The sequence below is a fragment of the Gymnogyps californianus genome, chromosome 1, assembly GCF_018139145.2.
Source record: "Gymnogyps californianus isolate 813 chromosome 1, ASM1813914v2, whole genome shotgun sequence".
Taxonomy (NCBI): domain Eukaryota; kingdom Metazoa; phylum Chordata; class Aves; order Accipitriformes; family Cathartidae; genus Gymnogyps; species Gymnogyps californianus.
In genome coordinates this window covers 121,087,868-121,108,180 of record NC_059471.1, presented here as the reverse complement: position 1 = coordinate 121,108,180, position 20,313 = coordinate 121,087,868, and the positions used below count along the sequence as shown (strand labels likewise).

Genomic DNA, 20,313 nt, shown 5'->3' with positions numbered 1-20,313 from the left:
TTGTGGGGTGTTGTCTGAGCCCTTCCCAAACATGTTCATGGACGGTCAGAGCATCGAGTCCACCGCTGGGTCATGAGACGCATGCACGTAAATATGCAGCCCACGTTCTTTGGTCTTGCTGGAACCGCTGTCAATCATGCCTGCTGCACAGCCTACAGAGATGCTTTTCCATGGCTTTCTAGACAAGGAGCTGGACAGGCACCTTTCTCCATACAGCACAGAAAACAGTAACTCTGGCTGCAGTTTTGCTGGGGCACACCCAGAGACACAACTGTTCTGACTGTGGCTGGAGGAACGATGCAGAAACACAACCACTCGTTCGCAAATCGCAGAAACTCTGTGTAATAACAGGCTAAATATCTCATGAGCTGGAAGCGCGTGGAAAGAAGGCAGGTTTTGTTTGGGGTTGGTTTGGTGTGGTTTTATTTTATAGGGTCATAACGGGTGGCGGTGCGCAAGCGTCGCCAGGGAGGCCCTGTCCCATCCATGTGAATGGAAGCGAGAGTTTTCAGAAAAGCACATTGTTCTGCTACAAATCTATTTGCCGATTCCCACTGAAGTGAATAGCCCTTCATTCCAGCGGGAATTTGTGCCGTCACTTCAAATGTTATGCATATAAGTTAATTTCACACTGCTTCAGGAGTTTGTTTTCAAATGACCAAAAGGGTTAAGAAGGGAGAAGTAAACGCTTGCCAAACACCCCGGTCTAAATTAAGGGTAAGGGCTTTTTTTTTGGGGGGGGAAGCGCAGGTGGGTGGACAATGGCCAGAAAGAGAGGGAAATATGGACTGGAAATAAAGTACAGTCTTTTGTATTTCTACAGCTCAGAGATGCTTTTGAACAGGACTGCTGCCAACCGTGGAAAACCATCTTTTTATGGAAAAAATATGCCAGTAACAACGGATTTACAAGAACTGAGCCAGTGTGTCCTATACGCATATATTCAATATTATGCAAGATTAATTGTTTGGAGCATCATGCCTTCAGGAGTGTTCCAAGCACTGGGGAGCCAAATTTAGCCTTGATATCATGAAGTCAAATTTCCTTTTGTATCACAAAGTCCCCAGGATGCCTGATTACAACGGTGCTGAATCTGGCACTGGAAGATGTTACCTACAGACTGGGCACAGTTCTGTTTAAATATGACAAACTGCATTTGCTTCCTTAGCCTGCATGAATCGATGTACATATTTTGGTGCTCGACCTTCAAAACATTTTATTTTAAACAGACTTAATGCCTTTTGTTGTTTTGGAATGAGAAGAAATGAAAATATTATAGCAGATGACAATTTGATTATAGTTGTCACAAATGGGATTTTAAGGGTTTCACTCTCAATTACACTGTGGCCCCATTGTATTTCCTGCCCATCCTAAGAGTGCCTTAAACTTGGTGTAAATGTAATTATGAGACGTAATTTGCTTCGACTGTTAACTATAAAAGGGGATTTATCTACATAGGACTCATCTATACAGGGAAATGGAATAATTACACCCAATTAAAACATCTGCCTGGAATGTTACATCAGCAAAGCCATACCAGTATAAATTATTCTGCTACAATTATGCTTATCAATTTTCCCATGTAAAAAGGCTCTTAGCATAAATAAAAATTGGGCTCTAATGATTAATTCAGTATTATATTTATCCAGGTTTATCGGCATGGTGGAATATATTGGTTTCCATGGAATCAAAATGGCAGAGAGGCTAACAACAGAGTAAAGGACCAGGCTTCAAAAGTATCAGCAGAGTGGGAAAACCTCTTTTTTTCCTTTAAACAAACTGGCGTACAAATCCGTTCACGCACTTTTGGACAAGATCCTGTGTACCACCTCAGCAATCCTGAGTCCCAATCCCAGAGCAAACTGGCATGAGAACAGTTTTGTACTAGCTGAGGATTAGACTTACGGAATTACATTGATTTCACAAAACTTTGAAAGTCCTCTCGGTTATGTTGGTTTGCATAGCAAAATGCTGATGAACGTCAAACATCCATCACGGCTAGCAGTTTGCCTCTAGTAACTCTTCGCCTGAATTCTGTTTGTTTCACAGTTACAAATTAATGAGGCCAGTTAATTGGCAAACATTCAGTGTAGCTGAAGACCAGATGAACATACTACTGTGAGCATCTGATAAACTTAGCCATGCATAGCTTTGAGAGAAACTGCTGTTCGTGCCCACCATTGAAGGAAATTATCAAATATTACACTGTACTGCAGAAAATGTGGGGCTTATATGGAACCTGCTCCCAGTAGATGTCTCAGCAGCAGGTATGGTATATACAGCTATTTGATATTTTCCTTGAAGTTTTGCAAGGACAGTGCATCTGAAATTAAAAAGCACACCTGGATTGTAAAGAAGCAAGACCCTCAACCCAGTTCTTTCAAGCTTCTGTATTTTGCTATCGAAAATCTGATTTGAGGATACATCCATTGACATTGTGCCCACAACACTGACATTCAGATCAGTGCTGAGACGCAGCAAAGAAACTCTATTTCCTAGAAAAGTGATTAATTTTGTGACCTGGTTACAGCCTGCTCTATATCCAAGACAGCCCTTCGCTGGACTCCTGGACCTTGGGAAAAGGCACGAATCCCCTCTTCACCTCAAGAGCAGCCACCTTGCCCTGCCACCTTACTTACAGCATTGGTCTCCGCCTGTGGCTGGGGCATCATCGCTCTCTCCGGAGCAGCTCTGTCCTCATCGATGACAGCCTTACCCAGAGCGAAGCTATGTGCTGTGCCACAGCCAAGAATCCCTGCAGGCGTTAGCATGACAGAAACCCTCCCTGCTGCCCCCGGACCCCTGCAGGCCCCTCTGCGAGGGCTGCACAGGGCCATATTTGGTATTCCTCGGTGATTTCTGCGCAGGGCTCACACTGCTCCCAGATGGTTTCACACCCCTTAGCTCTGCCAGAGTCTGCCTTCAGATACAGTCATCTCTTGCGGGCTTACGACGGGGCCCGCATCTTTTCGTACCCGTGCGCTCAATGCTCCCCTCAGGCTGCCGAGGTGCCGACCCAAGCCACGTTGGGAGGTGCTGTGGAAAGGGGTGCCCCTGCCCGGCACCTCGGTGGTGATCGGGTTAGCACCGCACCACATGCCTCTCACGAGGGGTTTGCCAACGGCAGAGCAAGCGATGAGGGGACAACGGCGGGAAAGTTTACCGTTAGTAAAAAGCACGGGGCCAAAGCTGAGCGCCCGCTGCCAGGGGCCCACCGCGGGATCCGCTGCCTCCCGGCCCCGCCGCGGGCGGGCGCCCCGGTGGAGGAGGAAACGGCCCGTCCCGCCGAGGAGGGAGCCGCGCCAACCGGCCCCCCGCGCCTCCGGGGGAGCCCGGGAGCGGCCCTGACCGGCCCCCGCGGCGGTCGGCCGAACGGGAACGCCCGTGACCGCGCCCGGCGCCTGGCGGAGCGGGCTGCGGCCAGTCCCCCGCCGTCCGCCGGGGCACCCCGCCCGGGGCATGCGCTGCTGACCGGTCCCCAGGCCGCGGGGCAGCCGCCGTCCGGCCCGGCCCGGCCGCGCGGGATCCCTCAGCCGCACGGCTCCCCTCTCCCGCCGGCTTCCCGCTGCTTCAGCGGGGCCCGCGGCCGGCGTGTGCCGGACAGCGGCTGGGAGAACGCGTGGCGGAGCCTCCCTTCCCGCAGGAGCGAAGCGGGCCGGGAGAGGCGGAGGAGGCCGGTGCGGCTGCCGGGGAAGGCAGGAGGCGCGAGGGGGCGAGGGCGGGAGCGGGGGGCGGGCGGTGAGTCAGGCCGGGCTGCCGGGGAGCGCGGCGCCCCCGACCACGCTCGGGGCGGTGGCGGGCGGGGCGGGACGTACCAACAGCCCCCCGGGGGAGGACACCGTGGCACCCCCTCCCACTAGCTGCCCGCGCCGCCCGCGTTGCCAAGGGGAACCCCCCCCCCCCCGTGCGCGGGCGCGTCTGCGAGTCCACAGAGCGGGCCGGGAGAGGCGGCGGGCGAGGCGACTTGCCCCGCGGCGGGTGGAAAAGGGGGGGGGCGGGGGTCGAGGTAGACGCGCACGGCACACGCCTCCCTCTCCCCCCCCTCCCCGCGGCGGGGTGGTGTGGCCCGCTCTGAGGAGGGCGGGGAGCGGCGCGCAGCGCCTCCCTGCTCAGTGACACACGCACCCGGTGCGGGGAGGCGGCGGCTGGCCGGGGAGCGGGAGGGAGCGAGCGAGCGTCGTAGCGGCGGCGACTGGGAGCCGAGCCCGGAGCATGGCAGGGGCTGAAGCCGCTGCGGAGGCTGCCGCTGGCTTCCCCCTGTCGCCGGCTCCTCCCGCCCGCCGGGAACTTTTTCCAGCGGCCGGCGGCAGTGCTGCTTCCCCCCGGTGGTGGTGGTGGCGGCAGCGGCAGCAGCGGCGGCGGCGGCTCGGCTCGGCGGTGCCTCCCGGGCCGGGGCTGGGGCTGCTGGGGCTGGTTTTCTCTCGCTTCTGCTGCAGTAAGTGAAACTTTTTCCCGTTGGCGGCCGGGGCAGGGCGAGGGGGCGGGTGGAGGAGGAGGAGGAGAGAAACCCGAGCCCCGGCAGCGCCGGGGGACTCGGCCGAGTTGGGGGAAACTTTGTGTGCGCGCCCGGCGGGGCGGGGTGGCGGTTGCCTGCCTGCCGGCCGCCCTGCGGACGGGGAAGGCGGGTGGGATGTGGCCGGGATCGCGGAAGCTTCCCCCGGGAGCGACCTGGGGCGTGGGGGCGCGGGGAACGTCGGAACCGGTGCCTGTACCGCGCCGAGGAGACCCCGGGCGCTTTCCCCCGCCTTCTCCCTGAGAAACCCCCCGCTAGCGCCGCCGCCGGGACGCGCACACGCCTTGAGGCCGCCGCCGGCCTCGCCGGTAGGAGAGGGTGCCGAGGGTGCCGGGTGTCCCGGGAGGCCGCGGTGGAGCGGGGAGGGCCGTTGCGCCGGCCGTTGGGTTCACTTGCCGCGGCGGGGACCGTTACTCGCGCGAGCGGCCGGGGGCGGGAGCCGCCCCGCCGTGCGCCTCCGCGAAGTTTCTTCGGCGGTCGGCTCCGCGCCGCCCGGCTGGGGTGGCCGCAGCCCGGGGCGGGGCAGCGGGGGAAGTTTGGCCACCGCTGGCCGGCCTGGGGCTTCCCCCCCGGCGGGCGGCAGGTTATCCGCCGTAATTCCCGTTCTGAGCGGCGGGGTTTCGCTTGTTTGCGGAAATTTACGGCTGATTCTCCCCCCGCCCCCCCCCCCCCAGCCAGTGGGAAGGACAGAAGGGTGGGTCTTCCATGTTCTCGGGGTGTACTTCGGGGGAGGAATAGTATGCTCTTTGCTTCTGGTGCTGTTGGCTTGCATCGTTGTTTCCTCTTAATTAGGGTGAAATCGGTGCTAGTTACTGCAGGCTTATGGTTTTAGATCGCTTATCTCTTCTTGTGAGAATGGATTTGTGTACTCTGCATCACCCTCATCTTGAGCAGCTACTACTGGGGGCACTGCGGTGCGGGGCCCCATGTGGCTTGGCGTGACCACTCGTAGGAAAATACCAGCCCCCCTCCGCCCCCCCGTGCTTTTTCCTGTGGAAAACAACCAAGCGACGTAGCAGTTGGAGACTAAATCAGAGCAGGATTTTTTTTTTTTTTTACTGCATGCAATGTAGTGTGTGTAGTGTCATTTTTGCAGCAGTGGAAGATGAGAGGAAAAAAGTGGACTTGGGCAAGAGCACATTGAAAGCCATCATCCTGCTGTTGTATTCCCAATGCAGTAATGAATAGTTGGCAAGGATATTTTATTATAGGATACACTGTGTCCTTTCCCTCTTGAAGGAAGGAGGAAGAAGTTAGAAAAGGTAGTCTCTGGAGATTCATGTGATAAAAATACCAAGGAACTTGCAAGCCATGCCACCATAAAGCAGTTGTGTAGTATCTGAGAAGTGCTTTTTCAGGGAGGGAGTTGAGGCACTGCTGCTGTAAGATTGTGCTCTTGCATGTAATAGTCTCCCCCCTCTGGCAATGAAGTAGCTTTCAGAAAAAGATGATTATTACTAATTAAGCTTAAACACATACATTTGCTGAAAGAGAACCCTGTTAAATTGCGTATGTTCTATCTGTCCCTAAAGAAAGACGACTATGGGAAAGACAGAAGGGTGGGTCTTCATGTACATAAGGTTTATTTTGAAGGAGGAAGAAGATAGTTCACCATCATATCTTGTTCTGATGGTGAACCTGTTACTGTTTGATTTTTACTGAGAGCTAATGGGCTCACATAAATTTTGTTGAGAGGACAGATTTGGTCCCAGTCAAGCTGAATAACAACTGCAATACTTATTACAGCACAAGAGTTCTGTGGGACTAGGTGACTGTGTCCTTAGCCAGAGATTACTGGGATGCTTCTTTAGAGAAGATGAACTATATGTTAGTGCAGCGGTATAAAAGTTGAATTGCTTTTGCAGAAATTTTTCTGTGTTGCATAGAGTATGTCCTGGCTACAGGATTAAGTCTCTAAATTGACAGCTTGCTTTTTTTTTTTTAATAGATCATCAGCTATTAAACTAAGTTGCTGTTGAAACAACTGAAACAAGATCTATTGCCTTCTTGTGTGTTCTCTAGAGCTACTTGGCTGAATGTTTTAAAAAGTGTTAAGGACCTATCTTTCTTCCTCTTTAAAATACATCCAACAGTTTAATTTCCCATACATAAAACTTTGTATGGGAAACATACAAATACGGGAAAAAAACTTTCCCATACATATCAACTTAGTTGATAACAAACACTTATTAGACAGTATTTGGCTTTATTTGTGGTAAATTGACTCTTTCAATATTAAGAAGGCGCCACGTTTCAGAACCTTGAGGCTTGAAGACTTAGTTTTCATAGAGTTGGCAAATGTCTTGAACTAGCAGTTTTTTCCCCTCCCTTTGTTCAGGGTGATTTCTGCTCTTTGGCAATTAAAAAGGTGAAGTTGCAGACTTGACATAACCTTGCCAAGCTATTTTTCCATGTAAATGTGAAGGTAATAGTAACAATGAAGTTAAGAGCATCTGTGTGGCGTGTCATGCGGTGGCTTACTATTTTAGTCTTGATGAGCGTAATTCAGATGTCAGTCTTCCCAGATTCCTTTTGGCATATGTGAACTTGACTGATAACATTTCAGAACATCTGCCAAAAGTGGGAATGTTGTGTTGAAATAATGTTCTTTCAAGCACAAAATTTTGAAGTATAATCTATGGATAAAAGAGGAAAGTTAAAAAACTACTAGTGATGTTTGGACTGTGAGGTAAGGAGCAGGGGAAGATGGTTTTTCGTCAATATCTTCGTTTTTAGATTACTATTTTTTGCCCTGAAATTTCCCACAATTGTTTTCATTGTCTCTGTAACTGTCACAGGTGAGTGTGAAGGAAAAATAATGTAATGACTGTGGCTTTTAAGAGTGCTCATAAACATATTTTGAGCATGACTAGATGTTGACGGAACCCAAAACTGCTGACTAGTTTTGGTCACCGTTCTTCCTACTGGTCGGTCAATTCTGGTAATGCTAGCGAAAGGAAGAATTGAAAACGGCACCACAAAAAAACCCTAGTAGAATAACTTCACTATAAAATCAAATCAATTTTTATGCAATCATTTTGACTGACAGCTGGAAATGATGATTTATTTGATCTATAATTCCTCAGAGAAATATTACCAAAAAACCCCCAACATTCAAACTAAAAAGCTGAAGGGGGAAGGAAGAGAGAAGATATATGTGGAATATGAAATAACAGCAACTTTTGGATTTTTGAATAAAAATAGATGTGCTTTAATAAATACTGTTCTTTTTAGGAAAGCGAGACTATCAGGTTCAGCTTACATGTACAAGTAATTCTTCCACTTCTCATTCAAACAGTGCGTGATGCAATGAAGTATGTACTACACTGATATGATAAAATTTAGTGTAGCTTTGAACTAGGGGAGATGTATGGCATCCGTAAGAAACATCATCATAACCTTTAATCTATAAAATATCTTAGTATACTTTGTGGAAAATATTTTTCAGATATGCTGTATATGAGGACCTGTGTGCTACTAAATAATGAATTCCTCATAATTTCAGTGCCTCATGAGTTTGCACACAGTGATAAGTTTTTTGCGGAGTTTTTTGGAATGTAAGCATGAATTAAAAACTAAGCAAAATTGTAAAGTGAGGTGAATAGAAAGGGAAAACGTACAAGATGCATTTTTCAGGGACTTCATTGAGGAAATTTTTTTTTTTCAATTTGAATTGTTGGTTATGTTAAGCTTCTCAGGCTAGAAAAAGAAGTGTTTGTGGGGCATGTATTTTTAAATTCCCATTGAATTTTTTTTTCTTAAAACAGCCTGGAGTACAGAACTCCAGACTGTAGTGGAGCTGGAAGGGTTGGATTATAAAGATGTGGATAATAGAAGTGTACAGTGTACCATATACAAAAATGGAGTTGCAAATTAAAAAAAAAGGAAATTCCCAAGTAACTGTTGACCAGAACAGTCTATTTGACTAGAAACTTTTTTATGATTTTCAGGTTGAGTCATGACAAAAATATGAGGTCAAGCAAACCAGGTTACTACCTTGGAAATGGGGAAGTGTGGTAGAGTGTTCAAAAAGACAACAGAATGTATTTTTTCCTCATTGTATGTAAAAGGCAATGATAATAATTAAGAAATTCATGTCTGAATATGCATTTAGTTTTTGAAAATGGTGTGGAGAGAAATGCACTTTTAAAAAGGCGTTAGGTGAGCCAATATGACAATAAGAGTAAGAGTAGGAATAGGAATACTATAGAAGGTATTTGAAAAGTTGGAGAGAATGAAATGTTGGTGAACTACGTAGTAGGTAGGGCAGTGTATGAAACTGCTATGTGGAGAAATGGAGCAACTGCACTGGTAGAAATAACAGAGTAACTTTAAATAGAGGAAGAGTTAAACCTGGATTGTTTGATAATTAGCAAAAAAAGTGAAGCCAAAAGTTTGTCAAGCCTGTACTTCAGGATGACTCAGTATAATACGAGATGTGCTGTTTTGGAACAGTTCTTAGCTCTGTTTCATTGTGGTAGGTCTGTCGTGTTCAAGATCACTGTTAAACTGTGGTGCTCATGTAAAATAAATACAAAATAAGAAAATGTAGGTGCTAAAATTTTAATAAAATATATTGTATAGGCTTATAATTCTTGACTGCTATTTAAATGTTAGACAGGACAGTTTCAATTTATCTGTAGCACTGCATGGAAATAGTGCAAGTTGGAGTTGCTCTGAAAGAAGTGGTTATTAAACTTGCATAGACAGGGTGAAAGCAGGTTACAGTAATCATAAATTTTAGAATGAATGAAAAGCAAGGATGCCAACTAACACTTTGGCTTCTGGTGTGCAAGAACTCCCGTATATATGGAAGTGAAGTGTAATGTTATTTGATTTGTTAAGATCTGAACGCTTTGAGTATTATAAAAGAATTGTGATGGTCGTTTAGCCGCTTGTGCTACATAAAGGTTGAACACTTTCTTGATTTAAACAGTGTGTTTCTCTCTTGCCTCCTTAAATAACTTAATTTTATGTTATGGAATATGAAGATTGTTTGATATTGAACAAAAGAAGGCTCTAACAGGATTTATTTCTTGTAAGAGTCAAGTATCCTGTTCAGAAATATGGTCAAATCTGGGTTGTTCTCTTTCCCATTCCCTTTATGTAGTATTGCTCCCAGGATGATATTGGGAAACAAAGGACTGTTCTGTAGGGGGAGAAGCAAAAATATGTTGCCTTTACAGAGCACCTGTACCAGCTGATTACCCTTCAGGTGCTGGTGGTAGAGCTTTTAAGGTATGCAAAAAATCTCAGGTGTAAATGCATCTGCTCTGAAAAGGGAAAAGGAATTGGGGGTGTGTTGCTTCAGTAAGCAGTGTGTGGGGCTAATGAGTAGCATTTGTGGAGCTCAAAGAAAAATTGAGTTAGAAGCTTTAGAATCAAAAGTCTAAATCTCAGTTTTTAGAAACAAAATCATTAGTGAATGGAAGTAGGGTAAGGGAAATACAAAACCTGGTATACAAACTGGTAGAAGATAATCTTGGTAAGTGTCAGCTACTTGCAGTGCTGTTAGTAAATGTTGTCCTTTATTAATGTTGATTCAGTTATCTGTTGAAGAGCAATAAACTTGAAGAGTATTACTTTCCATCCTGTGTTACACCAGATTGTTGCTGTGGAGGTAGCTTGACCTGCTGTCCTGTGGTTGAATGCAACTTTGTCCAAACAGGGTTCTTTATCAGAACGTAGGCTACAGACTGCTTGGATAAGTCTGCAAAGAAGTGAGTCCTGAGATTGCTTGTGTTGTCTGGAGTCCTCGTACATTGCCTCTTAAAGATGACGTTTGTGATGACAGATTACTTTGCTCTAGCACTGTTTTTGTTTGTACTTGGACTTCTTCTTTCCAACTTTGAATGAATGTGTTGTATTGAATCAGGATTATTTGAACTTTTTTTTTTATCCTGATGACTGCTGTACTGACTGGTATATAGATACTAATGCAGAAGTTCCTGTGAGGAATTTTCTTAGTGACCTGATAATTGGATACTAACTGAATGGCCAGATTGTCATCTTAATCTATCTCTATTAATGAATAATAGTTATAGATGCAGTTATTTAATTATTACTATTTTGTTATGCCATGTGTTGTTGGGTTTTTTTGTTGTTTGAAGAAGACGGGGTGATGATATTTAAAGGTACCTTCTAACCCAAACCATTCTATCGTTCTATGTGGGGTTTTGTATGGGTTTTTTTGGTAGAGTTAGCCTAGCTGAAACAAGATTTTTGGAAAGTACTAATTTGAAGGACAGTTGCATTCACTGCCTCAGATCATAGCTGTTTGAAATGCAGTAATGTATTTTTATTGAGAGGATGGAGAAGATGATGAATTATTGGATTAGGCATGAGATAGGTTGATCAAGCTTTTTTGTTAGAGGTAAAGGTGTGATTAACACTATTCTGTGTTCCTGGTTAGAAAGCAGATGGATTGCCTAGAAAAGAGTACCATGTAAGTATGGGAAGAAATTCCAAGAATAGCTAAGAAAGAAAAGATGTGAATAGCTGAATGTGGATGAAATGCAAGGAAATAGATGAGAAGCAGTTAAACAGCAAAATGTGCAGTCAAGACAATGTCAGGGAAAATTATTATTGTGTTTCCATCTATAAAGCGAGGAGAGATGAAAAAGCTGTTAGGTGAGAGCTTGTCTTACTCCCCTGGATGTGAAAAGACAGTTAAGATGCAAAATAGTGGGTTAAAATGAGGTATAGGTATGTATAAGACGCTTGAGGGGGCCAGGCCAGTGGTTGCTTACTACACAACTTAGTACACAGGCTTATGGTGAAGAGCTTCAAGGCATAGCACAACAACTTCCAAGTCATAGTAAAAATGCCAAACAAACTTTTTTTTTGTTATCCAATAGATGAATGCTTCAAGAGTTATTTTTCTCCTCATTCTTTTCAGATAATTAACTTTTAGACTTGGGACTGTTTCAAATGTGAACTCAAAAATTGGTCTTTCTGTCCATGAGTTACCAATAGAATAAAATTAGCAGCAAGAATAAAAAACTTTAAAAGTCTTGAAACTTCTGTCTCTGTCCTCTATCCTTTTACTTCTGTTTTCCCAAGTGTGGGGAACTGAGTGGGTAAAGTTTAACTTAAGCATGTTATCAAGAAGGTCACTATTAGTTCAGGTAGTGAAAAATAACAAGCTTCAAGACTGTCATCTTCTGTCACTACTGCATTCTTCTGTTCAATATTTTGGCTTCTTTTCAGTTGTTTTTCAAGTAGTGTACAGAAGTAAAAACAATTTTATTTTTGTAATACCTTAAAATAGTATGTTTTCACATTCTTAACATGAAGGCTAGTCAAGTGTAGCTTGTCTTAAGTTGACTGGTGTACTAGGATTACCTGCAGCAGTAGATGGCTCTTGCCGATTTCCCCCTTTGCCCCCCCCCGATTTTCGTTATCTGGCATTTAAGATACCTTTGTATGTCTACAGGGCATCATTGTTTTCTCCTTTTCTATTAGTCAAGGCTGGTATAACATGATAGTTTTTAAACTTGTCCTTAGTATCTTCCTGGGACTAGTTTGAACAGAATGTTTTCTTTAAGTGACTGTTGTTTTAAATACTTAGAAGGTGCTAGTGCTATCACTGTAATGCAGTGGCACATGCAGAATTTGAAGTCACTGAAATGGTAATCTCCTGCCAGAAAAACCATACTTGCTGAAAGGTAAGTAAAGGCTAGTCAAACAGGTCTCCATAGTTGGTGTGCATACAGATGAGTGGAAGAAACAAACTGAGCTAGCTCGATGAATTTATTAGTTACTTTTGGATCTGTTATTTTCACTAGCCCTTGAGTTAGAAGATTACAGATTAGTGTTTGACTTAAATTTGTCTTAATCCTCTCCTGTATGGGCATTTTTTGCCCACTTCTGTTGCTTCTTTTTTACTTGCAATACCACCCATGCTGCATGTGGTTAAGCGGAAGACTAATTATTGCTGGGACAAGCGCACTTAAGGAACAGCTTGTTGGATGAAGGGATGGTGGAGATAGAATGCGAAAAAGTTGAGATTATGTTCAAGTTGGGTAACTAGTTTTACTTAATTTCTTTTCAGTGTACGTAATCTGGTAGAACAATAGTCAGTTTAGTCAAGCATAGGTTAAATTACATCAAATGCAAGGAACTTCATAATAACAGAGTAACTGAGGGGACAAAACTTTTGACTTGTGTTAACTTGGGGTAACTTTTTTCCCCAAATTCCTTCTACATCACCCATTGGCCCTTGCCACAATAAAAATATACTTAGTCAACTCTGCTAAAGATTATTACTAAAGGTCAGAGAAGCAAAGATCAAAAGCTGTTAAGCTTAATTCCATTTTTGAACATATTTGTAAAGATTGATAGTATTTGCGTTATAAAAACCCACCGCTCAGCCCCTCACCAGTGATGCTACTTCTGTGCTTTAAATATTTAGATGCACTTTTGACTTCAAAAGGTAAACTTGAAACAGCAGTAATGTTGTTATGACTTCATTAAGGTACTTTAGATCTATAGTGCCTCTTTAAATGTTAAAGAAATCAACCATGAGAATGTGATGGTTGTGACCATACCATTAATCGCTTCTTAGGAGATTTAAATGCATCCTGTTGAAAGTTTCAATGTGTTATTGGTAGCTGAGGTAGCATAAAATAGTCTATCTCCGGTAACTAGCAAGTGCAATATACCCATTTATCCAGGATATCCTGTATAGGAGGAAGTATACTAAGTGCCATGTAGCTGTGTTTCAGCAGTTTGTGGCATCAGAGGTAGTTCGAGCTTCTGCACATAGCTTATATGGCAGGGAGTTGGAACTAGACGATCTTTAAGGTCCCTTCCAACCCAAACCATTCTATGAGTTTATATGTGTAAGAAAACTGTGAAGCTCAATGGCTGTAAAATAGTAAGGCTTTTGACTATAAGCGTATTAATTATCACAGTTGATGCATTAGTGTTTTCCCATGAACATTTAGTAACTTATGTTACCTTCTGACAAATCATATTCTAATCTGTTGTCGAGAAATAGTTTTGTGTAAGCTTCATGTAAGATCTTTTTAAAGATTCTGCTGAGTGTTCTGCCTTACAGAAAGAGGTGAAGACTATGGGACTCTATGGAGCTGTTACTGAAAGGTCCCCCAGTGATGTATTTTGAGAGCTACTCTACAGCTGCGTTTTCCAAGACTCAAGAGGCATGGCTTAGGTGTTATAAATTGATGTGGCTACAAATAAGGTGAAAACTGAAGTGAGGAAAAGGAGTTGTGGTGTCTCCACAATTTGAGACTGCTCTGAAAAGAGGTCCTGAATTGATTGCTGTAAGTACATAGGACAAGACTGTGGGTGAAGGAAGAACAGTGAGTGTTATTAACCTTGAGAGGCTTTTAACAAGGTTTCCTAAAATGTCCCTGTAGCCAAATTGGTGAGATATGGTTTAGGTAAGTGGATTAAGTGGGTGAAAAATTGTGTGTGCTGCTGGATTCAGAAGGTCTGATCAGCAGTACGAAGTCCACCTGGAGGCTTGATACTGGTGGCATGCCTTTAAGGATCATTGTGGGGCAGTTTGTCTGCATTCCAACCCCTCTTCCAGGTCAGTAATGCACTTTCAGCAAGTTTGTGGGTGCTACCAGATTGTGAGGAGCAATTGATAGGCTGGAGACTAGGGCTAATTGAGTGGGACATCTGCGGGCTGGAGAAGTAGCTGGCAGAAACCTCATGAAATTCAACAAAAGCAACTGCCAAGTCTTTCTGGGGCGGAATGACCCCATGCAGCAGCATAGATGTGGTGCTAACTGGTGAAAAGCAGCTGTACAAGAACGAACATAGGGGTCCTTGTGGGTCAGTATGTGCATTTGTGGTGTAAAAGGTGAAGAGCATACTGGGCATGGTCAGCCACTTGAAGGAGGCAATTATTCGGAGCTTGGGAGACTGCATCTGGAGTACTGCGCCCAGTTTTGTGCTCCCAAGTACAAGGCAGATGCTGAGGTGTCTGTGGAAGGCCACTGAGATAGCGAGTCAGCAGCACATGATGTAGGAAGAGGGGCTGAGAAGTGAGTTTGTTCAGCTTTGAGAAAAGTCTAAAGTGAGGGATCCTAATTGCTGGCTATGACTGTTTAATAGGAGGTGAGAGAGAAAATGAAGACAGACTCTCCTTAGATATGCACAGGGAAAGGATAAGAGGCAATAGACACAAGCTACAACAAGGGAAATTCTAATAATGTGTTAGCAATATGTTTTCCCACACGGAGAATGAAGCACTGAAACAGGTTGTGGAATCTCTGTACTTGAAAATATTCAGAACCTGACTATGGTATGACCCTGAGCAACTTGATCTGACTTCAAAGTTGGCTCTGCTTTCAGTTGGGGATCGGATTGGATAACCTCCAGAAGTCCCTTTCAGTCTAAATGAGCCTTATTTTGTGCATGGGTAGGCAGGAGCTAGTGTACTGTAGTCGGTAGCCCTGGAAGAAAAGTAGAAGTAGTAGGAAGTCTTTTTCTATTAAGATAAAAATGTCCAAGTAAGGTCTGAGACAAGTTTTTCCTATATAGCAATTTGACTGCTAAAAGCTTACTTTAAAATTGGATTGCATTATTAACTCCTAATGTAAATAATAACTTCTAGAGAATTTCTTAAAGAAAGGCTTGCCTGCATTTCTTCTGTTACTTGAATAAGCAGCCAGTAAGACCAGTCCCTTACAGCACAGAGCTGAGTGGCAGTGTGACAGATACTGGAAATGTAGTTTGGCAGTAGATTGAGCAGCTATTGTACAGCATTAATATGCTTGGCTATTGGTTACCTAGGATTACTGTCTTGATGCAGTTCTTGGACAAAAAGGGTTAACTTCCTGGAACAGCTTGCAGTGGAGGGTGGCCTTAAGAGCTAAAAAAAAAGCCAGCAGTGTCAGCAATGCAGGGGGCAGCAGGCATCTGCATAACTTTGTAATGTAACTGGTAACTCATCAGATCTTGTCATGGACAGCTGAGATTTAGGCATTGTATTTTATGATTTGCTGCTCCTGCCAAAATATGTTCATTTTATATTTCATAATATGGCTGCAGTTGTTAAATATTGGCAGATAACATTCAAACTTTACAAATAATTGAAAATGTGAAGTTAATGTTTAGCTGTCTTCCTGAACTTACTTGAGACTTTGCTACTTTATGTAGTGCAAAGTACAGCCTCCCTTCTCCTCGAGACCTCAGTTTTTCCTAGAGTAGGTGGTATGTGGGAAGACAACATATAGAAAGTGGAGGAGTGGCCTGCTTAAGCGAATAGGGCCTTTCTTAGGGATTGAAGGTCTTGTTCCTTCATCTAGGACATCATGCATGTCAGTGTTCCTGACCAGTTTTTAATGGTTTGGTAGTTTCAGTGTAGGAGGTACTGTTGTGGGGGGAGGAAATGCTGAATGCTTACAGCTGTTGCTGTATGCTTAGCAGAATTTCTGGTCCTTCCTTAAAATTAATTTCACAAAAAAAACACCCCAAAAACCAAACACCCCCAAATCCTGATACCTGGGTGCTCATTTTAAGAAATTCAGAACTTTTTGCTTGTACAGAATTTTTTGCTAGCTTATCCTTGAGCTTTCTGTGAGGACTGTGTACACTCAAAACACCAAATGCAGTGGGCAGTCTCTCTGAGTGTGCCGTATTCCTTTCTCCATTTCAAGTTGGAGCGTGATCCATTTCTGCTCGACTTTAATTTTTGCTTTAATCTTCCTATGTAAAAGTAATATCCTATTAAAGACAATTAAACATCTCAATACAACAGTATTTTTCCATTGGTCTTGTTCCCCCAAAAATGGCTAAAATGCCCTTTGTAGTTTGGTTTTTTTAGGTTACCCTAAGTCAGGAGATGTTATTTGTGCTTAAAACTTCATTCTTGGTTAAGTTTAGTAAAAATTCAATAGACACTGCTTTTCAACATGCCACACCTTTAAATGGCCATCATTTTGGCTTGTCAATACCAGCCAGCATTTCTGGTAGTAGGTGTTAAAAGTTGTTTAGGTAAACTATCTCATGTTTATACTGAGTGAACTTACTTGTCTAAGACAAAGGAAAGCAATCTGTGTACTCTTCACTTTGACTTTATTGGCAATTATTGACTGAACAGCTCAGAAATCCTTCTCCCTCCTACCCCTACTTTTGAGTAGGTAAAATATAGCTTAGTTCTAGGAAACTTAACTTAAACGTGATCACTTTTTATTAGACCTTCTGTTTGAACATAAGAAAGTTAAACAGTCATTGTGAAATCCATAAATTGGTGGTTAATTGTTTCTTGGAGTCCATAGATTAGGGCAAACTTAAGCTATTGTTAATAATGTTTGGAGGAGTGGAGTCCGAGAAGTGCAGCGTAGCATGGGAAGAACAGAAAGTACATAGGTGTGGAAAATTATGTTGCTGTATAACAAAATAATTAAGTACTGCTGTAGTACTGCACATGCCTATATTTATAGGCATGGAAATACACTAATTCTTGATTTAGGTCTTTATTGCTTCTCATAGCTAGCTGAGTTGACTGTCATTCCAACAAGTGCGCCATGCAGTCTTATAGTTAATATGTAGATTCTGGCTGACTATTGCAGCTTGCTTGTGCTGGCTGGTGTAAGTACTGCAAAGTGCTTGAAGGATCAGGTATTAATTCACAATCACTAAGACTTCAGCAGTTACAGCCCAGCTCAATTACTCTAATACAATGTTATTGGCTTGAATATATCTGCTGTAGGATTCCCTTAGTTGCAGTGTAGGGTTATAACTTTGGTAGGCACTGAAACATTTGCTACTTCAAATGAAACTGAGAAAGAAAAACAGATTGGTTTTTTTTCTGGACCTTTATGTAATATTCTACTTGAACTAATGGCAGAAGGACTTGCTTATGAAGATGGCTCAGTCAGCTATTGCTTTTGGTAACATGCAGGATCAAATTTTGGTTTGCTAATTCCATAGGTCATGCATTCAGCAGTATCTGCTAGGCCTATCAGCATAGTGGTACCTTGACTGTCTTTCAAAAATGTGTCAACTGAGAGATGTTGTGACAGAGCTTTTTTTTTTTCTGTTTGAGAAAGCTTATTAACTTGTTGATTACTAGCTGGTATTTGTACTGCTGGAGGAGTACCTAAAATTGTAATCTTAGCAATTCTAATTCTCAGATGGAGGACATTAATATTGCTTAGTGGTTTCATCATACGTTTGCACCTAGTTCTGTGCATCTTAATAGTCTCCTGTTTTGTGTGAAGGACCTAGTATTGTTGGAAAGAAAAGGAGGGTGATAGTTATCAGAGAGAGTTTCCTGTGAGGTTTGGAAGACACCTCATCTGCTGACCTTATTTGATGTCTTGAGACTTTTCCTCCTCTCAGGGCCATTGGATCCAGGATGTTATGGAGAGACTAAGTCTGGTCTTCTGACTGCTATGTTTTGCATATATCCATATGGTCACCAAGGATTCTGCCAAGGGTAACCCTGAGTGTTATCAAGAGTGACTAAAGAACTCTGAGGGCAAAGGTGAAGGATGTGAGTGCAGAGCCCACAACCTGGGTGCCTATCCCAGTGAGAGAGAGACAGACTCAGGTAGGAGTGAATGCATCTGGCTGCTGCTGAAGGTAGGACTTTGACTTCTCTGACCACTGAGCTGTCCTTGAGGAGCAAGAACTGCTGAGCCAGAGTCAGGGTCTGTCTGACAAAGTAAGATGAGAGTTTCTTTTCCAATAGTGTTGTTAACTTGTGAGGAGGGCTTTAAACTAGGTACGTTGGGATGTCCTCAGATTTTTCTCTCTTCTGAAGAGAAGACATGAGAAGCAATAAAGAAGTATCTGAGGGGAACATGACGGGAGAGGTTTTTTCCCCTCCCATTGTGAAGGCAGCACAAATGAGGACTGTACACAACTGCGGACTTATGACCTCATTGGGATTCTGCCAATGTGGTGGGATAGCTTGCATGACTGGAGTAGTGCAATTAGCTGGATTCATGCCTTTCAGGGAGGGCAAGCTGGGAAGATGAGAAAGGTAGTGCTTTACAGAAGAATGGATAGAAGGCATGGAGCTTTGCCCTTGAGCAGGTGACAAGCCAGTTAAAAGCTTATGGGTAATGTTAAGAGGACAGACCAAAACAGGTGACACTATTAAGTGTCTGCTACTGCTGGCCTGATCAAAAAGTAGATGAAGCCTTCTTTAGGCACCTGGAAGAAGCCTCATGATTGTAGGCTATGGTGTTCATGGGAGACTTCAGCTACCCTGGCATCAACTGAAAGAGCAATACGGCTGAATACAAACCATTCAGGAGATACTTGGGGTATGTTAAAGACGATTTGTTGATGCAGGTGGTCATGGGCTGACTAGGGAAGATTATCTACTTGATCTGTTATGCATAAACAAAGAACAACTGGTTGAAGATGCAACAGTCAATGGCACTGTTGGCTGATTTAGCTTTGAGACTGGAGTTTGAAATACTGAGAAGAGTGGTCAGGACTGAGAGTAGAATCATGACCCCGACTATAGAAGAAAAGACCTTACTTGGGGATCTGCTTGTAATGGTTTCATGGGGCAACTGCTCTGGTGGGCAGATGGGCTGAGGACAGCTGGCTGATCTACAAGAAAATCTCTTCAAACTACAATAAATGTCCCCTGCAGTGTGCAGGAAGTCCAACAGGTCTGGCAGAAGGTCAGCATGGAAGAACAGGGAATTCCTCACGGAGCCTCAAATGGGCAAAGGAAGTCCACAGAAGGTTGAATCAGGAGGAACATAGAGATAGTATCTGAGAGTGTAGGTACAGAGCGGGGAAAACGCAAGCTCAGCTGCAGCTGGAACAAGTAAGGGATGTTAATGGTGACAGCAAAGGCTACTGTAACTACACTGTCAGCAAAAGAAAAACTAACAAAAATGTGTGCCCGTTGCTCATTGGGGCAGGGGACCTAGTGAGGAAGGACATGGAAAATGCCGAGATGTACAGTATCTTGTGTTTGCCTTGGTTTTCACTGTTAAGGTCTGCCCTCTGGCTTCCCAGTTACTTGAGTCTACTAGCAGAATCTGTGGGGTGTAGCGTTACCCACAGTAGAGAAAAATATAGTTGGAGAGTACTTAAGCCGTTGGACATATTCAAGACCATGGGCCAAAAAGGCTTGGGACAGCTGAAAGTATTAGGAGTAAATGTTTGTCCTGACAAACTGCCCCCCCCCCCCCCCCCCCATGTTATTGCCTGTATTTCTGCATGTGACTTCATAATATTTTCCTTGGTGAGAGTACAAATCCTTATTATGACAAGCTATGGTGTTAGGTTTCCAGGTGATGGGGAAGTATATGTGGAGTGCAGGGAAGGAATCTCAATCTCGAACTGCTATCTTGATCAAAGTGTCTTCCCTTTTTGAACCATATCTAGGAGTTATTGAAAGATGAGGGTACAGAGGTGATTAACCCTGCCCCAGTCTACAATAACTTACATAAAATGTTCAGGTCACAAATTTATTTTTGTAGTCAAATATCAATCTTCTGATGCCTTCTTTTCATCTATACAATCAATTGTATAGGCAATCCTGCTCAAGTCAGGTGTGTCTGACTTAAGTGCTGCTCTCACCTGAAGGAAAATCCTATGATAAGCCTTGCCTCGTTTGGATTGTCCTTCACTGGCACGGCTGAGCATCTCGCATATGGTTCTGAATGTGGTAGAATAATGGTGACTTCAGCAGCTTGAATGTCTTGTGCTTATCTCTGAAGCTTGGACTGTGGTCTGGAAGCTGTGTTGTCTTTTCAGTTTTGCACTCTTGTAAGGAAAGATGACTATCTTTGCCAGAGGTCTTGCGTGAAGGTAGCTGCACATACAAGGTATGAACTAGGTAGCAT

The 20,313-nt window shown here is 44.0% G+C and overlaps 1 protein-coding gene across 2 annotated transcripts in view; it reads left to right on the top strand.

The window, feature by feature from the left end:
• The first annotated feature begins 4,154 nt into the window (after nucleotides 1-4,154).
• Nucleotides 4,155-20,313, top strand: part of NECTIN3 (nectin cell adhesion molecule 3) — a 68,296-nt gene continuing 52,137 nt past the window's right edge. Inside the window, exon 1 of one of the 2 annotated variants that reach the window (XM_050905015.1) lies at nucleotides 4,155-4,435. In XM_050905015.1, the coding sequence (XP_050760972.1) occupies nucleotides 4,213-4,435 (223 nt within the window). In that variant the 5' untranslated portion in view covers nucleotides 4,155-4,212. The remainder of the gene's footprint in view (nucleotides 4,436-20,313) is intronic. The other variant, XM_050905007.1, reaches the window with a different exon arrangement.